The sequence below is a fragment of the Micropterus salmoides genome, unplaced genomic scaffold, assembly GCF_014851395.1.
Source record: "Micropterus salmoides isolate LMB-PRFRI ecotype aquatic unplaced genomic scaffold, ASM1485139v1 Ms_hic_scaffold_4, whole genome shotgun sequence".
Lineage (NCBI taxonomy): Eukaryota > Metazoa > Chordata > Actinopteri > Centrarchiformes > Centrarchidae > Micropterus > Micropterus salmoides.
This window is the reverse complement of record NW_024043372.1, coordinates 18,120,013-18,145,812: the sequence shown is the minus strand read 5'-3', so window position 1 is coordinate 18,145,812 and position 25,800 is coordinate 18,120,013. Positions and strand designations below refer to the sequence as shown.

At 41.2% G+C, this 25,800-nt stretch overlaps 1 protein-coding gene across 10 annotated transcripts in view; it reads left to right on the top strand.

The window, feature by feature from the left end:
- Positions 1–25,800, top strand: part of kcnab2a (potassium voltage-gated channel, shaker-related subfamily, beta member 2 a) — a 95,456-nt gene that overhangs the window by 62,586 nt on the left and 7,070 nt on the right. For 8 of the 10 annotated variants that reach the window (XM_038697566.1, XM_038697564.1, XM_038697569.1 and 5 more), the window contains 10 exons: positions 16,486–16,529; positions 16,822–16,859; positions 17,100–17,179; positions 20,437–20,481; positions 21,010–21,054; positions 21,297–21,340; positions 21,595–21,681; positions 23,247–23,332; positions 23,880–24,000; positions 24,466–24,560. In XM_038697566.1, coding sequence (XP_038553494.1) covers positions 16,486–16,529; positions 16,822–16,859; positions 17,100–17,179; positions 20,437–20,481; positions 21,010–21,054; positions 21,297–21,340; positions 21,595–21,681; positions 23,247–23,332; positions 23,880–24,000; positions 24,466–24,560 — 685 coding nt within the window. Of the gene's footprint in view, positions 1–4,371; positions 5,438–16,485; positions 16,530–16,821; positions 16,860–17,099; positions 17,180–20,436; positions 20,482–21,009; positions 21,055–21,296; positions 21,341–21,594; positions 21,682–23,246; positions 23,333–23,879; positions 24,001–24,465; positions 24,561–24,683; positions 25,793–25,800 lie in introns of those variants that run through there. The other 2 variants (XM_038697571.1, XM_038697562.1) reach the window with 2 other exon arrangements.

The window sequence follows — 25,800 nt, the reverse complement described above, 5'->3', positions numbered from 1 at the left end:
GTTAAACCCTCAGTAAGGGGAACTTAAACCTCCATTGGACAGCTGGCCAACAGTTGCACATGATACAACTGTGGCCATTCTCTACAGCGTGGTATACACTGCACAAATGAACACCGCCTACCACAAATGACATTGTCCTGGCCGGGATACGCTTTCTTAAGTTAACAGTAAGAGAAGTAGAGAGAAAGAAGGCTGAGCCAGAGCGAGATGAAGCAGCTGAACCATCTGTGACTTAATATTCACGATTATAGGTTATTCTGTTTACCCAGCTTGAATGACTCATTTCTTTAAGATGTATTACCCCAGTTTAATTGCAGATTTCAAAGGTATCTTTTTCAGAGGATCTCTGCGGTATTCCCTACAGAAGGCTGCAGAAAGCCAGTGTTTGCTAAACTAGCTTGGACAGATGAGGCCTAGCACCCTGCAGCAACTCTCGATGCCAGTTCCATGTGCTAAACCCAGCTCGATGGAGGTACGCAGACCGCCCCGGAGAGCAAACTAGTGAAAGACCACATGAGACACTCTCTGTGGTGACATATGTCATATTTGGGTGTCCTTTTCCCCTCTCAGTAGCTAAGGGTGTATTTTATCTAGGATCATTGTGTAGCATTGATTCAGAAGAGCTCGTGTCTATTTTTAGAGCTCACACGGCCGTAACACACAGTACCTCTGTGGTCAGAGTAGTTTTCTAACGCTCTGTTGATTAAAGTATCTGTCTTCCCCTCTCTGCCAATGTGCGCCTTGGCTGCAGTAATGTGGGCTGTAGTTTGGGAGAGGCCTGTTGTCTGAGTAAAAACTCCTGCACAGCCCGAACAGACCACTGAGGCTTCATTATAGTATGGCGTCATTGATTGCCAAAGCTTCTTCCCGATCAGGGCTGCAAGGATGAACAGAACGCAACCAATAATTTTAACTGTGTAGGTGTTCTGCAGATTTCCTTTCTAGTATTGGTAAGGATGTAGGATTGTCAGTAAGTGGGATATGTTTCTGCAGCTTTATTTTTATTTTTTTTATTTATTTATTTTTTTGGGCTACATGGTGAATTTGAATCTGAATACTGTTATCTTTAGGTGTTTTGTTTTCCTGCTCCTTTTGTTTTCCTTCTCTGTCCGCACACTCCTGAAAAAGAGTGCTGCTGTTGGTACTGGTGAATTTTACTCCGCTATAGTCGTGAAACACGAATGTTCTGCTATATATCTTCATCTTTTCTCTCCTCTTCCTCCCCCGCAAAGTGCAGGAGCCCCATCAGGGCTCACAGTGATTAAGGGTCTGAAAAGGATTTTAGCAGCTTGGTAGATTTTTTTGGGGGGGGGGGATAACCACAAATCAGACACTTAATCAAAGCAAGGAGAGGAAGGCCACGACACAAGGGTGGCCATTGTGATAACGTGGAGTGGGAGGAGATGGATTTCTTTCCTCTGAGATTTGCCAGCTACAATGAACTAACCAGAACTAACAATGGGAACTGATAGGATTTGGTTTTCAGGTATTGTTCACTTCTTTCCCTCTGCATTGATAAAATCACTTTTTATCGTAAAAAAACAGCCGTGCATTGGGTTGAGCAAATTCACCCTGCTGTGCCCACCCTAAACACAATGTCATTAATTAGCGATTTATCTTGCGGCACTTATAGTTCAGCATCCTTTATGACAGATTTATTTTGTGACTTGAATAGAATTAATAGAGGTTCATTCCCAATTTCCTCCAACAGACTGAATGAACACAAAGCTGCTCATAGGTCAGGCCAGTATTTGCTCAATAACAGTGTTGAGAAAAGAAATCCTGATTTAAAGTGTGCGTGAAAAATGAGATAATACACGTGTAAGCATTTGTTCAGACTGACTTTGACTTTGGGTTCAGGAGCAGGCAGTGTGCCCTCTGTAGTGCAATTTTTGATGTGTCGTGCAAGTTAAAACTTCAGTAATGAAATAAATACAGAGGTGGTTTATGGAGCGGGAGTGTCACGCAGGTCGAAAGATCTCCCTTTCGGCAATATCATGTCTGCAGGAGTGTTGCATGTTAAGTGGGCATGGTCGCAGGTTTCTAACAAAAGAGATATGAAAGGTTTCACTAATAACTTCTTCACTTGACAGCAGTAGAAGTAGTCAGGCATGCTCACAGTAACACCTTCTAACATTTTGAACCATACACATCACCGTTCAGGGATAAGGTGTTAGTCATCTTTAATGCTAGTCTCTCCTGGTGATCTGGTGTTTTGGTCCTTTTTCTGTTTTCCAGATATAGTCAAAGGGAATGAAACGCATGCTGTCAATCTAAAGAAAGTTGGCAGATGTGCCTGTTGTGAATTATTAAATCATACTAAGTGTGACAAGCATGGTTTATTGGATTGAGCATATTTGTTGCTCACTCTGTTGGCATATTTTTTTGTAGTAGTTTATAGCTGCTGGTGTATTTAGTAATAACAAGGCACTGTGTGTGGTGTTGTGTAATTTTTGTTTTAGATATTTTACAGGACTGTCAAAGTGAATAAAGATGATAAATACAGACTGTTGTGATGTGGTTTGCATCTGGTGGTGCGAGTCTGTCAGCTGGACAAAACGCCAGGATAAGCTATACATGAAAAATTGTTCTATTGAATCATTTAGGTGATGGATCAGTTGTCTCTAAGATGATGCATGCTCATATTGATTACTGTATCTTACATTACACAACATTCAAAAAAAGTGTAGATTTTCAGATGAAGATAAATCAAGGGTTAACAAAGGACTTATATGGTGGAGTAATGACAGGAAATCAGTCATCACATGGTTTCAGTAGCCATGAAAAGCCATGGCTGAGTGGTAAAAGGCCCAAAAATATACTGTAGGACAAAGGTTGTACCTCATTGCTTGAATATTGTTAGCCGGGCCGTAGGCTGGATGTTGAGAACATGTTTATATGTGGGATTTTTGTCAGGCTTATTATGTGGGCTTAGCGTAGATCACAAGGCTGACACTGTATCTGTGCAGCCTGAGCGCCTGTCCCTGGCCTACCTCTGTTCAGTACCGTCCCTATGTCACGACTCCCGGGGGCGTCGATTGTGGCATCACGTTTCCACAGCACTGGCAGTGAGTGTACCCTGTGGTAAAGGGATGCCAGGTCCTGCTCTCATGCTCAACGGCTTTATCAAAATAAGCAGAGAGCCTTGGTGGAGGGAATGGCACATGTGTATCCTACCACCCTATCCCAAAGTGCGGGACATAACCCTGCAAAGCTGACAAGAGCCCATTGATCTTGCCTATATGTTGCTTCTGCTGCCGCTGCTGAGATTGATATGCAGTCGCACATTCGATGCGATGTTGTTTCAACGGCCACCCTTTAAACTCCTCACTCTGTCTTTGTTACAGGAAAGAGCATTCGAAAGGCCAACTTGAGCTTGGCTTCTCTGCACACGGTGTGAAATTCAAATCAGATTTCAGTTGAATTAAACCACCTTTCCCCCTCAAGCGTCTATTTAAGTCCAGGAGACCAAAAGGTCATGGCTCCAAGAATAGGGCTGTCAGTTAGCAACAGCCTGTTTGCTGGATTCCTTTGAAGGAGGTTTGCTTCTTCGACTGCTTTACTACACATGTCTGCTGCTGATGGCATCTCTTTTAATTATCTCCTTGGCGCACTAGCTGGTCCACACAGATAAGCTTCAGTATTATATTACTGCGAGCTTGTGTCTCATTTACTGTCTCTTCAATCTGCAGCCACTGTTGCGTTGCGTCCTATTACTGTGGTGTTTATTTTCAACCCCCAGCCATTATCATATTTTTACTATTCACTCTTTCCACGCCTACTAACCTCACCTAATGCTTTAATTGTTCATCAGATCAGTTTATAATAACCAGTAATACCAGATGTTTAAATATTAATAAACAGCAGCTGTATCATGCAAGTATTTCTTTGCTCAGTTTCTTTCAATCCGTTACAATATTTTCATCAGAGGTCAAATAATAAAGCAGTATAGACAAAAACACAGCATCTCGGTTATGTCTTTGACAGCCCTGCCTTTGATATATATTGTTACAGATAAAGTTACATAATGAATATTTCATGGGCAGTTGAATAGACCCACGTGAGAGCCCCCTTTTCTGGGGCCATAGGCTATTGCAAAGTCTTGACCAGTGAGCGCTCAGCTCCCCCCGCCCCCCCTTTTCTTCTGACTGAATAAACTATATTAAAACACACTGCAAGGCAAAAATGCACTACCCTTTTCTTAAGAGAGCTGCTGTGAACACAACAGATTTCAATGCCTTGCTCTCTCACGCTGCTGTAGCTCTCTGAAAATCCCTCCCACCACATTCCCTCCCTCTCCCTCTCTCCTCCCTTCTCTTGGTGTGCACTGTGCCGCTTTATGCTGAGCACAAGACATACAGATGTAAGTTTAATCCAGGCAACGGGCTGAGCTTACGAGTGAATATGAGGTTGCCCTATTCCTAACATGCAGTAGTATTCAGTAAAATATTCAGCAGCCGGGGTGACTGTCAAGGCGGACTCAAGGGGCGATGAAAACCTCCTGGAACTGTGTGTTTAATTCCCTCCATCTCTTTGTGTGGATCTATGCCTTTCCACTCTTAAGGCTTGGTGGAAAGAGGTGTTATCTCTAGCACTGAGCTCTGCTTTAAAAGGAAATTGGAAATCTGCCTGTCAGCCTCGGATGAGCTTCTGATTAATAGATTGAGCGGGAGGACAACCAGATGAATAAAGGAGAAACTTGCAGAGGGAAACTCAGACAAGCGCTGCTTTTTTGGACTCAGATTTTTAAAAGATTTAGCCTTTTCTTTTATTTATAGATTTGTACTGGACTAGCGTCTTATGTATCTGAAGTCTGCAACGATTGTACATTTGTTTCTCACACCAGCTGAGGCAGAGATGCTGTAATGGTGTGCTTGGATTTAGACTTCCTTAGAGAGGATTTTGTTTTCACCTGATCAGCGGTCCTTCACTGTTTGAATACATTCTGATCTGCCCTCCCACCCTTCTGCCCCTCTTTTTTTTTTTTCTTTTTTCTTTTTTTTTTACTGAACATTGTAAGCTGCTCAGTCACTGAGCAGTGATTTCAAACGGAGAGACAGAGTGCGAGGCTGGATTTGGAGTAGTTGCGTCCTACAGACTTCATTCTGTCACGCTCTTTAGAGGGTCCTCAGACTTTCTACCTCTGTGAGTTTGCAGTACCTGATTTAGCCAGAGGAGAGTTTAATTAGAGGATCTGCGCTTGGGACAGCCGGCCAAAAGCCAGGATGCAGGTGTCATTAGTGTGCACGGACCACCGTGGGGGGGTGAGCCGCACCACGGAGGACCGGCTAAATCGACAGAATGCCAACAGCCCCAGCACAGGCACCCGCAGCAAGTTCAGAGCGGTGGCGATGGTGGCTCGCAGTCTTGGACAACTCTCTGTTCAGAGTGTGCCTTCCTCCAGCGAGCAAAGCATGAGGACTGGCATGAAGTATAGGTAGGGCATGTCTGGTAGCTGTAAAGTTGCTCCTGAAACGTTCACACCCATATAAAATATTTGAAAGGATCTTAAACTGCAGGATTTGTATTCCCCTTGCTAAAGCAGATTTTTAATAATGAAAAATCCAATTCTCTGGCTCAGGCTACAATACATATATTGGCAGTCTATTGAATGTCGTCCTCACTCCTGACAAACCCCACCTGTTTAAGATTGATGACAGAAGCGCTTCATCGTGACACTAATTAATTAACCTCCCCAAACCTTTATTTACTTACCAAGTGGGACCTCAAAAACAGCAGGTAGTAAAAGTTTTTAATTTTATTTGAGCTTTGCACATAAGTGTTAAACGTGGTTGGCATGTAGTTTAGATTTAGTTAGCGGCCATTATAGTGCCTTATCTGTTCTATACAGGAGTGTCAAAACAAGTTACAAAGTACAGCAAGCTGCATTTGTTCAGCTTTAAAGGGGGAACTACTTAATATATTCCCTTATTAGTCTCTGAAGTGCAAGAATGCTATTATCATAAAACACATTTTTTGTGTTTGTTTACCTTACACAGATAATCTTAGTTTCTTTAAATCTTATATTGATTATTATCACTGCGGATCCTTTCGTTACAGCAGGAATATTCCAGTCCTATATTAACATTATTAAATCAAAAGCTACATAAAGTCAGTAATTAGAAGTGTGTCCCTGGCATGCCATGAAAACAAACACTTTGCATAATCAGAGCTTTTGCCCACAAAATTTTATAGTGACATGATGGCTACATTGAATATTTATCTTACCCCTTCCATCAGTTGATAACTGATTACTGGTCTATTGTGCTTTCATTCTGAAATGGTGGATTAAAGGTTTAATATTTTAAATATTTAGCCTGTTTGTGTTTAGGGACCTGAAAATAATCTACCATACTCCATATTTAACATTTAGGCAAAGGTTTACTTTCAGAAAAGAGCAAAACAGAATGCAAATGTCTTATATTTGGGTGGTGACTTATTTAAATGAGTCCCTCTTTTACACACAAGAGCTAAAGAAGGAGCAGATTATAAAGTGGAATATCTTCAAATGCATATTAAAGCACCGAGGGTAGACGAGTGAGTGGCAAATTGAACAGCAGAGGAGGACACAATCTGCAGGCAGAAAATGAGTTCACGTTACTTTCAGCGTGGTAAGGTACAGTACATTATGATCTGCAGATGGCCATTAATACAGTGTATCTGCTTTGTGTCACTTCATTCAGCCTCTCAGGAGGTATTTTTGTAATATTTTTCCACCTGTCACTCAACTGCTCACCAAAGACAATAGTTTAATGTGAAATCAGGATTTAAAATGATGAGCATTTGCTAAAAACCTGCATGCACGTACTGCGTTCTAGCACAGCTGCAACTGTTGCAATGGACACATTCAGTAAGCTTTCATTCATACTCTAACTAGCAACTTCATATTGTGTGATATATCGAAATCTTAAATAATATATATTAAAAATATAACAGTCTTCATGTTTCTAACCTTGGTTTGTGTAGTGAAGTGTTAACAGGTCATTTTGCGAAAAGGTGTTGTTAGTTTTTATGAAAGAAAATGAAAATAATTGAACACTTTTTGGAGAGCCATAATAGATATTATATTTGCTTCTGCTGTTTATCAGAACTGCAGCAGAAATATAGAGGCAAATAAAGAGCCTCCATCTATGAAGAGCCTCTGTGCTTTTTTTCTTGTTTTAAATTGTGCTATGTTTTGGATTGTTCTTTATAGTCATTCAAGTGGTAAATTAGTTTCTGATATGTTCTGAATGTTAATAGTGATGTTGCGTCTCTAAAGCAGAAGCAGTTAAGACTGGACATTGATTTGGGGAAACACATTATCCATCCTGAGTACTGTTGTCTGAAGACGCATCACAATGCTTTGCATCTGATTTGCTAGCGGCTGCCTCACCATGTTGGCACACTGTCATTATTGAGGCTAACAATATTGAATGAGTAAAGTAATTTTCAGCTTGGGAGCCAGCGGCTGTTTGTGTTCTTCTTCTCCTCTGTGTAGTTCAAAGTACACAACGGGCTCCGTGTTTGTGTGTCTGTTGTAAACTGAAGGTAATGCAGGCCTAATTGCAGCGGAGGGCCCAGAGATGCATGCATTGAGGGTACAACATGCACCGAGGGTACAGCATAGTGTTTTGTGGCTTTGAAGAGATGAGAATGAAAGGGAGGGAAGGAGTGAAAGAGAGAAAGGGAGAGTGCTGGGGTTAATGTTGGTGTAGGCACTATGCCCAAGAGGAAGTACAGTAGGCTGGAGTGATCTGCGCTCATGTCACTTTGTATCTTTCAGATGTGCCTCTTGGAGTTGAAGCTTGCACGCCCTTTAATATGGCCGTGCATTTTCATCCTTTGAGCACAAGATTTTTCTTTTTTCTTTTGTGAAATTCAGCGTTTCATTTTTGACAGCTGAAGAGGTTAGCGGTTTCATAACTGTTCCCCGAAAGAATGCAGTCGGAGCTTATTCACCCAACAAAACTTTCCTCGATTATCCACACTGCAGAATAGCCGTGTGAAATTCAGATCAGCCTCATTTGCATACAGTGCTCTCGGTTTCCTTGAGTGGCAGCCTTGAGCTTGAATCAAGACTGTCAGTCTGCATCCACGGGTAAGGATGTGGGTTAGGTTGGAAGTGACCTCCCCTACGAGGCCGAGGAAACCATCAAAGTGAACATCTTTTCAAGGTGTGGAGGGATTGCGGCAGCTTTAGCAGGCTGCCTCTCCGCAGACTTAGCCGTTCTGTAATTTGACACTGGGCCTGCATGACATGACATTAAAATGACATGACTGGTTAAAATCATCAAGCTTGACTGTGATACCCCGCACCTATTCCAAGGAATGATTAAATGGCTTCAGTCAGGACTGAATTAATGATGCACACAAAATAGCTTATGATTATGTAAAGTAGCTCAGGGAACGGAAGAATATCTGTGAGATTGGGAAGGCCGTTTGCGTTTCACAGTACGGTTATTAGCTCTTCTCTCATGCAGTCAAACCTGGGAAGGGTCTTGAGAGGATGACTCACCTTTAACAAGAGCCCGTTTTATTTGCTTAGGTGTCGCAAATTAACTGCTGCCTAGTAATGCTGAGGTGAATTTTGTATGAATACAGCATGTATCACTTTTCAGTTTGACTGCCATTTTTGTGCTTTGTGCAGACTAAATATAAGAGCTCACATTAACTGCTGTGATAACATTTGTCTTTTTGTTTTTTGTCAAAGCATGGTATTGTTCTTTTTGTTTGTATCAGCTCCAAAACACTGCTGTGTTGCACTCAGTGTTGTTTTCTGCAGTGGCCACGTAAATCCGAGCTGACTCACCTTCCACCCTGCTGTAAATCTCCAAGTAACTCGCCTTAGCCCAGACTGTCAGTAGGATTCCTCACATCTCTGGAGGTCCACGTTTGGTTGTAAAGTTGACAGTGAATCACAGCCACAGTAAATAGCTACTGGCAGTGTTGTGTAAGCGGAATGGCATTTAAATCCCACCACTGTGTTGTGTGAAGTTGTGATCTATCATTATCACTGACAGAGATAACTCTACTTAAAAAAGCTAGTCCCCCCTCCAGAGTTGCCTCCGTTTACTGCATCTCCAAGTCACTTGACAGAAATGGGAGGAGAATGTCAAAGGATTTACAAATGAAACATGCAACATCAATTACAAGTATACAGTTTAATGTTTTCTCATTATTAACTGTAACTACAGAAAGGAAAATTTTAATTGGTGGGAGTTAGTTTTTGTCCTTGTTAGGGAATTTAAGCAAGACAAAACTGGGAAATGTTTTTGTTACACAAATGCAAAAGCACGCACCGCTCCGGCTTGGGTGACAAAAAGCTGTGGGTGTGCGATTTCGGGCGTTGTGAGTGTGGGTGCACGCTGGGACGTTTTCCTGCATTCTGAGTGCTCTTCATCAGGGAGCCAGCTTTCCACAGCCTGCACTCCCCCTTGAAATATGAATCATAAATAGGCCGTGGTAGTTGAACATAACACACGTACAGCAGTACACTCTGGCCACGCTGATGTAAATAGTAGGACTCATCCACAGCACAGATTTCAGGTCGAAGTTGCCACTTAGTACCATCTTAAATGTAAGAGAACATTCGCCATCTGTTTGCTCTGGGCATGTGGAGAGAAACTGCCAAAACGGTGGGATTGTTCATTTATTGATGTGGGCTTGTGTTTCACTGTATGCACTGAGGCTTTGTCTGTGTTGGTGTATAAGAAAGCGAGTGAGATTGAGGGTTTGTTGTGGAATATTTTGCCTATGTGTCTATAAGTGTGTCGGCTTGAGAGACACACACTTGTGTTATGCTGAAGCAGAAAATGAAGACAGCTGTTCTTTCTTTGCCTCACTGATAGAGTTTAATTAGAGTGTGTGTGTGTGTGTGTGTGTGTGTGTGTCTTTAGCATTTAGTCATTTCCCTCTGCATTTTATTTTCTTAAATGCTCTAGAAATAGCCCTGATTTTTTCATTCTGTTTTACAGTGCCAAGTAAGTCCTTAATTCACTCAGTACCTGTATTGTAGTCAGTTTACTGTTTCATAATGTGCGTGTGCAGCAATTTCATTAAGTGTTTGCGTTGCATTGTGTTTTCCTTAAGGGTTACACATGATTTTTGGGGCTTAGTGTAGCATGCCAAAAATGTACATTTAGTCCAAAGGTCTGTATATATGTGCACAATAATGTGTATAAATGCTCTTTGGGAGGTTATTGAAAGCTGTCACACAAGACTGTTATTCGGGATACAGGAAGGAGACGGGTTTAGATTTATGAAAGAGTACTGAAGCAACAGACTTGTTTTGATAATGACATTTCCATTTCTCTTTTCTTTCTGCATGAGGAGCTTTTGAACTGCATGTTACATAATGTGTAAGGCAGAGATTGAGGGAAAAATTTAGTGAGGCTATACTGGAGGCTTGAGCTTTAGTTTACTTCAGAAAGTAATGGAGCACAGGCCAGTAGGGAAAAATCCCCACATTATGCTTAGTCATGTGTATTGTGTATATTTAACCTCAAACCTTTTTTGAAGTAGGCAGATGGCACCAGTTTGTTCTAAATTGATGCAGTGCCCAATGCAGTCTCCTTTTTATCAGCAATATGGTCTCTTACTGAACAAGCTAGTTAGTACACTTTGGGCCTAATTAGCTTATTTGTGATTAGGGCTGCAGCAAGTGATTTTTATTAACGATTCCTCGATTGTTTGTAGTTTTTAAAATGCCAGAAAATAGTGAAAAATGTCCATCAGTTTAAACCCAAAGATATTTAGTTTACAGTCAAAGAAGGCTAAGGAAGTCAAGGTAAGAAGCTGGAACCAGAGAACTTTTGACTCAAAAACTGACTCATAATGATGAATTGATTTTCAAAATAGTTAAATTTTATGTCAATCCACTAATCCATTAATCAACATTTTTTACAGTTCTCTTTGTGATGAAGTTATGGTTGTTGGTTACCCTTTTTTAAAGACATTCAGTAAATCTTTCCAGTGAATTTAGGATTCGATCTGTTGGCAATGTCAGTGAATATACTCTCCGTGTCCTTTGGCTACAATATTGAATTTAAAAGCATGTCAGGATATTAGAGCACAGCTCAGTGTGACATTACAGTATAAGACTTGGCCTCCCCCACAGGTTATGATAAGTTTCTGCCTCGTTCCTCTCCAGCATATAGCAGAAGAGTTTCCATCCCTGTGGGCACGGGAAGATTTATCCCCAGACAAGAGCCCCTGAAAACGGCGAGAAGAAAAACGAGTTAGAAGAAAAACAAATTCAGCCTCAGGAAAACCCTCTGAACCGACAATCTGTTTATGCCCAAGTTAAAAAAATAAATAAATAAACTGCCATTGATGACAGTAAAGTGCCAGTATGTTTCTGGCTGCTGTATATATGAAGTTGGTCACATGCTTTAAATTAAATCACATTTGACATTTTCTCAGGCTGCAAACAAATAGCCTATAGTGTATAACTGTATATAGTATATAAATATAACTGAGTGTGTGTTCAGTTAATGGCTTCCATGAGAGATAACAGATCTTGCGAGTTAACAAAGCTGTGGTAAAATTGCACCAGCCAACCTGAACTCATTGTAACAGTGGAGCTTCAGTGCTTCTGTTTGTTCGCATGTGAGAACACTTACTTCACTTTGGACAGGAGTGTAATGCCGGCTTAACCTCACCACACTCGGTGTCATGGCTGACGCTCAGAGACATTTAACAACAGCAAAACAAAATAATCCTTAATATGCTTTTTAAAGATCGTGTGAATATGTGCATACCTTCACCTCTGCACAAATGTACAACCTAAAACTAGCAGCCCTGTGCATTACAAGATAATACATATTTGAGTGAGATCTGAGGGTCATGGGTCAATTTGGATTTATCATGTATTTGATTGGGCCGATACCAAAAATGTCATGTGCGAGCTTCAAGCACTGACCATTACCATTTAGAGGAGGCTCTGTGTCGAGGTGTGAACTTAAAGCAATAGTTCAACAGTTGGGGAAGTATGTTTTTTGTTTATTTGTTTTTTTTGGGGTTTTTTTGCTGAGAGTTAGATGAGACGACCACTCTCATATCTGGCTGTTAAGTGTGAAGCCAGCAGCCGCCTAACTTAGCTTAAGGACTGGAAACAGTGGGACTCCAGGAAGTCACTGCGCCTGGCAAGAATAGTTAGCAAGTATAAGTCCCTGAAAAAAACACAACTTGTAATTTTCATATTTTTGTTTGAATGGATTAAATAAACAGGATATAAAATGTTAATTACTGACTTTTACAGGTGCTGGTAGACAGATTATTTGATATAGTTTGAAAAGAGTTAAATGATCTGTTTCCTCCTGCTTCCAGTCTTTAACGCTTGGCTAAGCTAATTGCTTCCTCACTCTTGCTTTGTACCTTCTTTATCGATTTTCTCATCTAATTCTTGGCAAGAAAACGGATTAGCGTATTTCCCAAAATGTCAAATATTCCTTTAAAACTCACCTCCAGTCACAACTCACCCCTGCAAATCCATCTTGGGCTTCATCTGAAACAGGAGTTGAGTCTTTTTGTATTCTGGGTTACAAAAAAAAGGTCATCCAGCTGGCAGCAAGTGAACAGAGCCTCATGGTAGAATGATGTAGGGTCTGCACAACCATTCATGTTTCATACCAGTGAGGTGGGTTGAAGATAATTGGATAAATAGGGCTAGCATACTGTATACTTGTTAAGGTTTCATTTTTTTGGGTGAACTGTTCCTTTAATCACAGTCTGTGTGTGTGATTCTTATTGCCTAGTCAGGATATTTCTAATCTAATATATAAGTTCTCTGCTGTCACTCCCCAGCCCCCCCGACTCTCTTCCTATAAGTGGAGTGGATGTTACATAAACCTAAATGGAGGAGAAAACCACCTGCAGCCAACACGAGCTAGTGGCATTCGCCGAGTATGTTTTTCTGAAGTTGAAGCCACTGGTTAGGAAGTATTAATAGTTCTGCTCTGTGAACATACTGTATCTCTCAACATGTTCCTCTTTACGGCTCTGTGACCTTGTTTCTTCATTCATCACCCTGTCCTGTCCACTAACTTTACATTGACTCTAAGACCTCTCTCCCACTCGGGCTGCCTACTTCATGCCGCTAGTCCTTCCTGATGCGCCGCTCTCAGCGTACCAAGACTTAACGTAGGAGCAGATATACAGCGGTTCTTGCCAGATTAAAAGCTCTTTGCAAAAACATCATGTGCTGGTTGATATCAAAATAATAATAATAAAGGGTGCAACAGTAGACTCACCAACTCACATCCTGATTATTTAAGGAGAATTGTTGTTTTTGCTGAGTGTCTTTAACAGTTTGTGTTTTCTGTCTTGTTGAATTAAACAGGCTAACTGTTTCATTTCTACCAGTCTATTCTGAGGGATTCTGGTGAACAGACACATTTTTCATGACATAAGGATAGAATAAGAACAGAATAAATAATAAATGACAGACAGAATCTCCGAGGTAACCTCTGATATTCCCCCGTCTTTATGTTTACTTTGATAGACATCAGCATCTCTACAGGTCAACTTCCATCAATGGCTGCCAAGAGTCAGCAGCAGAGCTGAACGATTGACTTGGACATGTAGCATTCATTATGTCAAGTGTAATGCAACCTGTATGTGAACAAGTCCAGAAAAGACCACCTAGCCACGCTAATTCAAATAAACCAGCAAACCAAAATGGAAACTTTTGCCTTGTTCGCTTGAGCATAAGGCTGATGTTAATAGACACCTCAGAGAAAGGTTAACTAGTATTTCAAAGTAAACAATCAACTGGACACGCGCTGTTGTCGACACGTGTCCTGTTCACTGAATCTCATCCGGCTTTGTCCCTGCGGCTGCAGTGGTCTTGCTGTCCTGTGCTGTACCTGTCTCCTTCATTATTGAAGAGAGACGACCTGACTGTTGTGGTTTTGGTCTGCTGAGGCTCAGCAGGAACTTGACCCCTGCCTCCTTACAGGTCCTGGCAGAGGGTCATTGCAGCAACACACAATGCAGTATTCAAGGCCAGTCTAGTAGTCTAGTAAAATATTGAACACAACAATGTGCTGACAAAGGGACATCCTCACAATGAGAACAATGGCAAGGACAGACCTGTGTATTCTGATATCCTTGTTACTTATTTTTAGGTTTGGGGAACTGTATATGCAGTATTTATGTTTAAAGTATGCTTATGCAACACCTGTGCAGTAATCTTTGCTTTGTGATAAGCCCCAACACACGCACGTGAGAATTGTGCAACTCTAGAAGCGTGCACACGGTTGCTCCTAGTTTGTCTAATTAGACAGTTTTACTGTCCATCCTGTTTTCTGAACGCGCATGCGCACCATGTATTAACATGTTAATCACATTTAATCACATTAGGTGTTTGAATCTGGAACAGTTCATGGTTTTAGAGTCCTGAATGTACAGTGGCCACAAAACAGTGTTGAGCAGAAAAACTCTACTAAAGCATGATGCAGTCGAGCAGGATTTTTAGTGAAGAAGATATTTTTCACATTTTGAGACAAACATCCATCATTGAAACACTCAAGCAGACATGCTCCACTAACCGTTTTGGTCCGTAAGCTGGTTTTGGTTTGGGTTATCTCTGTTCATGACGCAGCGCAGCAGCCCCCTGAGGAGGTATTTTACTCATACAATTAAGAGGCAGTTAATTGTACATCAGCTCCAGTGGGTTTCCAGAGGGGACTTGTGTTAACCTTGTTCACTGCACCTTAAGGACACATGGCCCCACTAGACTTCTCTTATCACTCCCTCTTCTCCCTTATGACTGACCGTGTTTGCTCATAAGTCAGCAGGCTCCTATACGTGACGTCGTCAGGCTCTCGGATTCAAACTGTAACACGATTACAGGACCTCACTGACCAAAATAAGATCTTTTTAATGAGGCTCTTTTGTAGAAAATGACTTTGACGCAAATGCTTTACTTGCAAAATTGGATATGATTTCATTATTTTTCAATATCTCTCGATCTCACTGAAACATCTGATGGCTCAGAAAAAGGTTGATTTTTTTTTTTTTTTTTTTTCTGCCGTGTGCGGTTTTTGAGAGAGAAAACAAAAGGATATAAATGAATAGAGGGGCTCTGCTAACGTCCGTGGTGGTTCAGTGAAGTAAGAGTGGAACTAATGATGTTGGATGATGGAGTGAACATTTAATTGGATTAACTCTTCTAAAATAGGAAGTAATGTGAATGGAGATATATCAAAAAGAAACTTAAAGCATTTAATGAGCCTTTTTTATTTGTTTCACACAAATGTAGCCCACTTAGCCTACTTAGAGGGGACGTGATACCGTTGAGATTTCCATATTTATTTTAAACGGTTTAGTCAGTGTTTTTGGACTTGTTGTTCAGGCCACATTGAAAGAAGTGTTTTTGTTAGTCACTGCAGCAATTCAGCAATCTTATCGTGGCTTCACAAAACACCCACAGACACACACAGTCCCACTCACACATGCAGTCAAAAGCACCGTCATATAACACACACATCTGCACACACACATGCAGCACACCTATCCCCTGTCTCCCTCTCTACACCTTTTTCATTTCAACTGTATTTCTACACAAGCAGTCTTACAAAAATAAATTAGATATCCTCCCACGTGCTCACTTTAACTCCTGCACATGTTACATCATCTCCGATGCCACATTCCTTTTGTGTCTTTTACACTGCCAGCTTATCTCGTGAAGGAGGTTGACCAGAAGTAGCACACTTCATTTTGGACGTTTAATCACTCCTTAGATCAGAGATATTTGAAGCAGTCGAACTATTACGGTCTGAAGATGCACTATATATGCGTAAGATATGCTAATTCATCCAAGTCAGTTATATCTGTGCATATAACAAATCTCATATGATGTTGTCTTTTATCTAGGAACCATCGACTTCGAAAAGTTGAAAAACTTGCACAAAAGAATTAAAAGACCCAACCAAAGCTGTTATTGTCAGCAGAGTCTGGGCTGTGACAGGCTCAGAGACGCTGGCTTTAGCAGCAAGTTGTTGTGAGTAGTCGAGCCTCCGCGTTGCTGTGGGGGATTTGAGTCAGATGGCGGCTGAGGGATCCGGGTGTGCCGTGAGAAAATTGTGTGGATGTCATGGTGGGCCTGCTTAAGACCCACTTCCTGTTTTCGACTTTTCCCTGACATTTTGCTGTCAGCACACGTGTTACTGTCCTTACTTACCCATCCAATATACATGTGTCAGTGCTGCAGGAGATGCAGGCTGGCTTCAAATCCATACAAAGCTGTGTTCTGAGTTTCCATGACCGTAAGCTCCCACTGCAGTAAGAGCAGACATGTCTCACATTACAGAATGATGTATGTATGTATGTATGTATGTATGGGGTTGTTTGTTTATTTATTTATTAATTAAGCCTCATTTTTTAACTTGGATTGAAGTCCTACTCTAATGGCCACAGCCACCACCGGCGTGCAAAAATATCATAAATCACCGCCACCCCAGTGCTGCATTAACGTTAATGTAATTCTCTCTGTTTTGACAGAAACCTTGGGAAGTCGGGACTGCGGGTGTCCTGCCTCGGATTAGGTAAAAGTCTCTTGGATCATGAGACACACTGAGAAGTTTGCTGCACCCAAAAGTGTAACAGATTTGAGAGGGGAACTCATAACCTCATGGTCTGTTATCTTCAAATTGGGAGTAAAGAGTGTTTTTTTTCCCCCCAAAGTGTGAAAATATAACTTCAGTGGAAAGTTGCAGAAGTTATAAAATGGCTCTTTATTAGCTTGTTGCCTGTACACTATGCGCAGTATAGTATCACTGTTAACTCTGTGCACATGTGTTAAACACACATGTACTTATACTCTGTCATCCTCTGCAGGAACATGGGTGACCTTCGGTGGACAGATAACGGATGAGGTGAGAGCAGATGGATCTTCCATTAGTCAAAGCTTGGGAATGGAAACCCTCCATATGATCTGGCGTATCTTGGATTACTCAAGAAGCCTATTTTTACATATAGTGAAAACATACTGCCAGAGGTAGTCAACAGCTAGAGAATACACACGTAATAGGAAGGCAAAGCCATTGCAGCCTAACACCTCACCCCCCCCCTCATCCTTTCCCCTCTCTGCTCCTTCTCCCCTGCTCTCTCAACAGATGGCAGAGCAGCTGATGACTCTGGCCTACGAAAATGGCATCAATCTGTTTGACACAGCGGAGGTCTACGCTGCTGGGAAGTGAGTACATCCTGTGCCACAGGTCACTTAGCAGTGAGCTGGAACACCATATATTATAAGTGAGCTTGTATACTAGTTAAGGTTGCCCTGCTTTAGTGTTGAGTGCAAGCTCCGATCCACAGTGGTGCACAAGGCAAGGCATTAGAAAGGATGTAAACAGTGGACTGATACATCCAGACTTGTGCTCTGAGGAAGTCTACTCAGAGTAGGATAATCCTTGATATTTAAAGGGTCAGTTTACCTAAATCACCAAAACATATTTTACACTACTATAGGCGTGTAGCCTATGTTAGAACCACCGCTGCTGCCCAAGTACAATGGAGGTAAATGGATTTTTGTTTGAGTAACTCGGAGACAAAGTTGTTAAAAATTACAACAACAAAAAAAACTCATCGGCTTCTTGTTGCAGTAACATTCATGAGGGTTCAGATATTCAAAGTCTTTTATAGGACAGTCAGTGATGATATTTTTAACCTCAGAAAGCAGCATTGGATTGTCTTATTGCTGTTAGTAGTGATGGTTTAACTTCTACCATGGATTAATCTGGCTTTGTTGTAACTTGGGTGCTTTGAAATAATCTAAGGGATTATCCTGTGCAAACAGTATCTCTGATTAACCACACTAAATCCTTTTTTTTTTTTTAAGCCTCCCAAGAATATTCTTGTATTGCCATTATGTTTGGGGAGATGTAGCAGAGTGCCACGCTCTCTCAAAAGCAAAACACATAAGAAACATGCAGTAGGTCTCAGTGGTTTTTCTCATTTAATGCCTCAGTAGCTGTTGTCTGCTAGACGTCATCGCTACATTCTTCTGGGGCGCTTTCAGCAATCTGTTTTCTTTGTTGTTTTAGGATGGAGCCAGAAAAAGTTGATCTTTGACACAGAAGTATTACCAACACTTGTTAAAACTGTTCAGCGCGTGCACATGTTTTTTGACAGCATGTCACCCAGCTCGGTGTGTGTCGCACAGGTGTTAATCCTGACAGCTTCCACTGGAAGGCAGCTCCGAGGAGCTTATATTACTCTCATACACAGGGGTAGAACAAATCACACACTTCACACAGAATACAGAACATCAGAATGAAAAAAGCTTTCATGTGAAGTCCTTGGTTCTGGCTCACTGTGATTCCTTAATCACTCAGACTCCAAGTGGTGTTGGTGGCTTCACAGTCAGGCCAATGTAATACTGGTTCTGTGTTGCGAGCATGGACAGATAAACGAGGTTTGTAAGCTGCGCTCACACTCCTCGCCCTGCCTGCTCACGCACAGTGCTTGGCAGTTGTTGGCAGTTTGTTTTGCATGTTTGTTCTGGCTTAGCCCTACAGAGACGAGAACCAGTCACAAAACAAACATTCAACACACAGAGGTATTTATACATTGATTGTGATTCCCAACTGGCATATCCATCCCAATATTGCAGGCTACTGTTTCTCAGAAATATAAATAAATATGTGTAATTGCACAAAATAAACACGTTGTGCTTATCAGCACACACACACATGGCGTCAAAGCATTTCAAAGTATGCGAGTAATTGGCAGACCAGAATTTCCTTCTTCGTTTTCTTCATTTTCTTTCAGGCTTACACATTTTGCTCTAGATGCATAGTAACTGCATGATGTTCCGTGAAACCAGTGACAATATGAACAAACCATTACAGAGAAATCTGAAAGTAATAAAATATTATAAAACCATGAATAATGCAGCATTATGTCATGGCTTCTGCCGGAAGTCATAGCATCGACTCTGCACTGGAATAAAGAGCTAATTAATGGATGCACGAAGAAAGTCATCCTGCTCAAGGCACACTGTACCTTATGTTTGGACTCTCAAATTACTCACATTTCAGAAGGGCAACACACAGAGCACTGTGTGGGTGTTTGGCAGAGACACATAAACACACCGTTATGCACACAAACACGCACGTTATTGCTCTCAGGGGAACGCTTGAGTGCTCGTTGTTTAAAAAAGGTGTGGGTCCAGCTGGCAGGGTCTGAAACTGCTTGTTGGATCAGCAGACTGTACCAGGCACTGGGTGGGGGTGGGGTGGTGGTTAAATTGTTAATGACCTGACCTCCTTTAATAAATGGCAAAAGAGGAATAAAATAATGAATACACATATGAAGGGTTTAATATTAAGCTTGACAACAATATCATGTCCTCTGGATAAACAAGTAATATCTTTCTAGTTCTTTGCATTTTCATACTTCCTTGCTTACCCTTTGCAAGTACCTGCAAGGTGTTGGCAATTAATATAGAGCAAGGCACAGCAAACTGTCAAGAATCACACAGAGAAGATCATTGAGTCAGTCTCTAATAACTTATCCTCTCAAGGAGAAGAAAGATAAAAAAAATACAAGGTGGGGATGAAGATCTGAAATCAAATGATCAAATGTTTAGCATAAACTATCAAACAGAAAAGGGAGAAGGATGATGGACTGTTTGTGACTGAGGTCATGTTACAGTGTTTCCCGCTCACTCAGTGACTGACCGCTAACCAGAGTAGGGCAACTAACCATTGGTTTCATTATAGATTAATCTGCAGATCATTTTCTCAATTCATCATTCAGTCTATAAAATGTCAGAAAATAGTGAAAATGCCCATCACAATTTGTAGTTTAGCTGACTGTCAATGTAATTGTGGTAATTAGATATGTATCTGACTGCCTTGCTACAGACACATCGCCACTGGAAGGAGCACTAATGCGCTGTGTCATGAGGAGATAAATTAAATTATTGTTGTTTTCAACACACTTTCTCCAACAAAGCACCCTTTATTTGAAAGCTGCATCGATTACAGCAGCTAGCTTTATTTATCAGTGCAACTAAAACAAATGAAAACAAATCTTCTCCAAATACATTTTTATGTGAAACCGTGTCACGAGCAGGTGTCTCATTACTTGTCAGAGTGCGAGGACTGGAGAAACATACTGACAAGTTTCTGCCCAGCCCTAATAAGCCCCAAGTTGATTGTAGCGTCACTCCTTAGCACCCCTGTGGCTGCTAATGAGTGACATAGTGGTGGCTCCACAGCACAGCTGGGCTCAGGACCCTCCGACTCTGACCTGGCAGCGAATTCACCAGTCATAAACAGGCGCGCCTTCCACTGAAAGCTCTCTTATGCATTATACAGTATGTGTGCAGAGTTGGACTGCTTTCTTTCCTTTAGGGCTTGAGATCCTCCCTTATCGGGTGTAAATGCTCTTATCATTTCAAGAGATCTTTATTTAATCATGCCCTCTCTCCGTCTGCGTTCACAGGGCAGAGGTGGTGCTCGGAAACATCATAAAGAAGAAAGGATGGAGGTATGAGGCATGCCTTTAATTTGGTTATGGTGGTTTTTAATTTCCGTCCTAGTCAGCTTTCCCTAATCTTGTATCATCTACCTTCCTCGCACATATTGGGAGGCAGTGTGTTGTGAACTGGAAAGGTAAGGTAGGGAGATGAAAGATTCATACCGGCAGCCTTGCCATGCCCAAACTTCTGTGTCCCTTCTCAAATGTCCTGAATAATGGATGAACTTCTAGTGCCTTGCCTTCTACTTTGTCTGTGCTAGATTGGCGTTTGTATAGCTCTGGCTGGTTATATGGTGCTGGCTGAGCTCTGGCACAGTTGCACTTTTTGTGGGATGTGGGCGCGTGTGACGTTGAAAGAATACGGTAGAAATGCACAACTAGCCAAAGGATGTATAGGAGCTTTTCATCCTTGCCGTAAATCCATATAAGGTTTGTGTAGACTTTAGAAATCATCAATGTATGTGAGGCTTTTTATGCCATAATTCTCTGTATTTGGCAGGTGTTGTAACAGATGTGCTTTCATTTTCCATTTTTCAGACGTTCGAGTCTGGTGATAACAACAAAGATCTTCTGGGGTGGAAAGTAAGTTCCATCTGGTTGCTTCTTTGACTCAGCATGCATGTCCAAATGAGAAACGATCCTCCTGTGTTGTTTTTTTCTCGACTTGTTTGATGCTCCTGGTAATGGGATCATGTGTCATCCAAACTGATCTGTTGTCAGGCACTTTCAATAAAGCTGGAACATTTCCTAGAGCACCGTGGAGGGGCAGGTCCAGTCATATTTCAAGTAATTGTTTATAAGTTATGTCTTTTTTTTTTTTGTAGAGCGGAAACTGAAAGAGGTTTATCCCGAAAACATATTATAGAAGGTAAGTAGCAGTGCTTCAGACACTGCAACAACAAAAACACTTAGTAAGTAGTTGCTTTGGCTTAAGGGAATCAAAGCTGCATTCTCTTGGTGATACTGGAGAAAAGCATTGGGTAAAATAACCCCGGGACAGTAAATAGTTGGAGAATCCTCTGCATGAATTATCTAGCAGTATATGGATTGGGTTTTTATGAACAACATAATAATGTAGCACAACAGAGGTTCACTGTTACTAACTGTAATGCTTATTTCTAGGTTTAAAGGCCTCTCTAGAAAGACTGCAATTAGACTATGTGGATGTGGTTTTTGCGAACAGACCGGACCCTAACACACCTATGGAAGGTAATTCTTCTATTGTCTCTACTGTATTCTTTATTGCTTTTGAAATATCACCTATTTTTCTCTTCCCCTCTCACACACACGTTTGCCTTATGGTTTGTCGTATTGCACATAAAAAAATTCTCTTTTACTACTGCAAAGACTCAAATATACAAACCTCTAAAATATCCATTTTAAATGCTGCAAGTTGTCGCGGTGCTTCCACCTCCACAAACAGAATGAGGACAGATACTGATGCTGGAGACCTTTTTTAAATGGCAAAGAGCTAACTGTGTGGACTCAGCTGGTTACACAGTGTGCATCTGCTCCCGTGTCAGAGTTCCCCTTTGGATTAGAGTTCGGTCAGAGGGCATCTCCCTGCCTTCAGTGTGATGCTTCACAGCCTCTGGCTGTTTCACAATACTTTCGTCTCTCGTTAGTCAGAAGTAGCTGGTGTTTGACATAAAAGTCCAGGCAATTCTTTTGGCCATATGCCCTTTAAAGATTGCACACAGTTCACATGGACAGCTTTGCGTCTGTCTTAAAATCCACAGTAGTTGGACCATCTGTTATATTTTATTCTGGAAGTAGCCAAAGGGCAGCGTACAGGGTAAAGAGAAGGTGAGCTTCTGTTAGTTTACGGAGAGAACCCTCTTAAGCCAAGCACCCACTAGATGATAGGAGGAATATTTGGTTGTCTGAGGCACTTTTTAGAAATGGCACATCAGCAAGGCGGATAGATGAATGGAGGACACACCCCTGTTTTATTACACTCCGGTGCTCCTGATCTTGTCTGGGACATGCTTTGTATTTTGGTTGGCGGTCGAATGAAAAGGAATTGTCCCTAAAACGGAAATTAAAGTTGGTGTTATGTGAGATTTTATCTGCCTGTCTCACAGGGTCAGATATGGCTGGAAAAATTTAATTCCTATCCGATGGCTTCAGATAAAATACAGTGACGTGTTGACAGGATAGCATGAGATTAATCTGTGTAACATTCAGTCAAGCCTACAAGGCAGCACGTTAGTGGAAAAAAAAAATAAAATAAACCCTCCATATTGTTATGTTTTATAGAACATCAATTTTAAAATACAAACTGTAGTCAGCTTGTCAACCTTGCGAAGATGTTTTGTCTGTGATTTACAGATATGAACTGGTGCAAATATGCCTGTCACCTCTTATTTATTTCACTGGGCTCTTTTTATGTTCCCCTGTAGCATGTTGCAGATAAACAAACAAACAGATTCTGGTGTCCCCTTTATGAATAGATGTCATCCTCATCAGAATGAATCACTCAGCATTCTGATTAACATAATCAGCTTTTCCACTTCTCGGTCTTCTACCCTGAATGTCCTGGCCATTTGGATTGCAAATGATAACAAAAACATTTTCAAAATAATAAAGAACAAGCAGCTCAGATAGGCATACAGTAACGGTAGGTTCTCAGGACATTGTCGGTTCTACGGAGCGCCATAGAGAGTGGAAAAACAGAAAAAAGAAAAAACTGAAATAATATTAATTTGTAAACACAACAGGGTGACTCCAGCACTGATGGTGTTTTTAACATTTTTGTGTATTTTTACTTGCAGAAACAGTTCGAGCAATGACCCATGTGATAAACCAAGGCATGGCAATGTACTGGGGAACATCCCGCTGGAGCCCAATGGAGATAATGGTGAGACTTTGAGTAATTGTGCGCAGTCCGAAAAGTTACAGGGGAACTCAGGGTAAATATTAACTTCCAACCGGGGCTGGCCGATTTGATCAGAAGTGTTATGACGATAAAAAATTTCATATCATTTGATATCGATAATTATCACAATGAATGTCAAATCATTGTTTCTTACAAGTTTAAGTGAAAGTTGAAGAAACCAGATGGTTAATTGTGGTTTTAAACTATTCTTTATAGTCAGAACATGAGAAACACTTGATGCCCAACAGTGGGTCAATTAACAAATCTGAGGTAGAACATCCAAAACAATTATGATTCATTCTTTTTTCAACAAAAATGCATGAGTAAAATTAAGCGCAATCTTTCTTCAGTCCCTTTCCCTCAACAAAATAAATTATATTGCGATAATTATTGTTTTATCGCCCAGCCCTACTTCCAACTTGGCTTAAGTTTTTCCTTCCATCACAAATAAGTTGTCTTGCTGTTCTTTATACTATATATGTAGTACTGTATATGTGCCTAATCTTGTTTATTCCAAATTTTCCTTTAGGAGGCATACTCTGTGGCGCGACAGTTCAACCAGATTCCCCCCATCTGTGAGCAGGCTGAGTACCACATGTTCCAGAGAGAGAAGGTGGAGGTGCAGTTGCCTGAGCTCTTCCATAAGATCGGTGAGCACAATTTGACAAAAACTGACAGACTAGGGAAGATTTCCGTTCTTTGTGGCATATGGACACACAAGTCAGAGGATGAGCATCGTGTACATCAAAGTACAGCAACAGATATCATGTTCTAAAATCTCTTTGTGAAAGCCTGAGATTTCATCCCGTGTGAATAGATAAAAATCCACTCGGTTCCTGTTTTTAAGCTGTGAAGCTGTCATTGGCTACTCCAGCCTCAGAGATGTGCGTCACTGTCTATGTAATTGTGCACGGGCCCATCCAGACTTAAATGGGTTCAAGTCTTGTGTAAGTTGTCACACAAATTATACAATCAGCAGTCTGTGACTTGAGTAACAAGAAGACACACAAAGTCCTGTCAAGCCAGTGAAAAAAGGCTCATCTTAAAATCCATTTTAAAAGAAAGAGGCACACCTTTTTTTCTTGATTGTGATGATTACATGTTTTTGTTCTCAGGTGTGGGGGCCATGACGTGGTCACCACTGGCCTGCGGGATCATCTCAGGGAAATATGACGGCAGGGTGCCTCCCTACTCTCGGGCCTCTCTGAAGGTAGACATACCTCGCTCTCTCTGTTTCCTGTATCTATCCCACTCCGATCATCTGTGCTGGTGTCACTGTTCTGTGTTTACCTGCAGGTTGTTTGTTTGTTTACTGTGTGTTTGTGTCTTTCAGGTTCTGTAACTGTGCACACCTCATATCTGTGTGTCTGTCAGTGCCATGTTGACGCCATGCTCTGTGTGTACCTCTTCCCCAGCAGTGCTGTTCAACACCGTTTGCCAGCTGGTGTCAGCTTAACGCATTTTAGCGCACAATACATGTGCACAAAAATGCATACGCACAGAACATTAGTAGTGCAGCATGTGTACAATTTTATTTAAAATTGACACTATGGATACCAACAGTTTTTAAACTCATAAAACTGGTAGATGAATCATGACGCAATGTTCTGCCAGGCAACTCATACGTGACCTAGAATCATTTTTTTTAAAGGATTTAGGGACCAGCACAGCCACAGTAACTGAACACTAAAAAATGCTTTTCCTCCCATTTAATGATTTAATTCAGTGAGCACTCACTGAAAATAGTTCACTTTAAAGTAACAGATTAACTCAGGAAGAGAGCAGTAACACAATTTTTAATGCACAACCACAGATTTCACTTTTTATATATATATCTATATTTTGACATCCAGTAAGTTTTGAGTCCAAAACAAGACAAGAGAAGCTAACACCTGGCTCAGTGCAATGATGTGTGCTTGTAGTGGAGTGGCATGTTGTTTATCTGTGGATTGTGTGTCTGACTGTGGATTAGACCCCTCCTGATTCATGAAACCAGCTCTACATGTTGGTGTTGTGCAGTTGTGCTGCTTCCTGTTTGGTTCAGTGTTGCCTGTGGATGTTTGTGGTATTTTGACTCATTAACTCAGTGACTATTCTCACTGTTGTCTAACTTGTTACTAACGGCATAATGGTATAATTCCTGATTCTTGATGCTGTATAAAGATCACTGTTTTGACTCAGTTGAGAACAAATGGATATGATTTCAACAGGTACAGTAATAGTCAGCTTAAGTAGAGAATTTTTCTTCTTCTAATGTTTGTAACTTTGCAATAATAACTGAACTAAAAATATGTCAGTAAGCATAGCTGTAGCTATGTTTCCCTGGCTGAGGCGTAGATGGTAGGAGACAGTGTCACTTGTTTAAAAACAGGCCCTGGTGACACAGGAGCTGCGGCGCAGCGGTGTGAGCAGGGCTGTGTTTTTGAGCAGGTGTGCTGTGTTTTCGACAG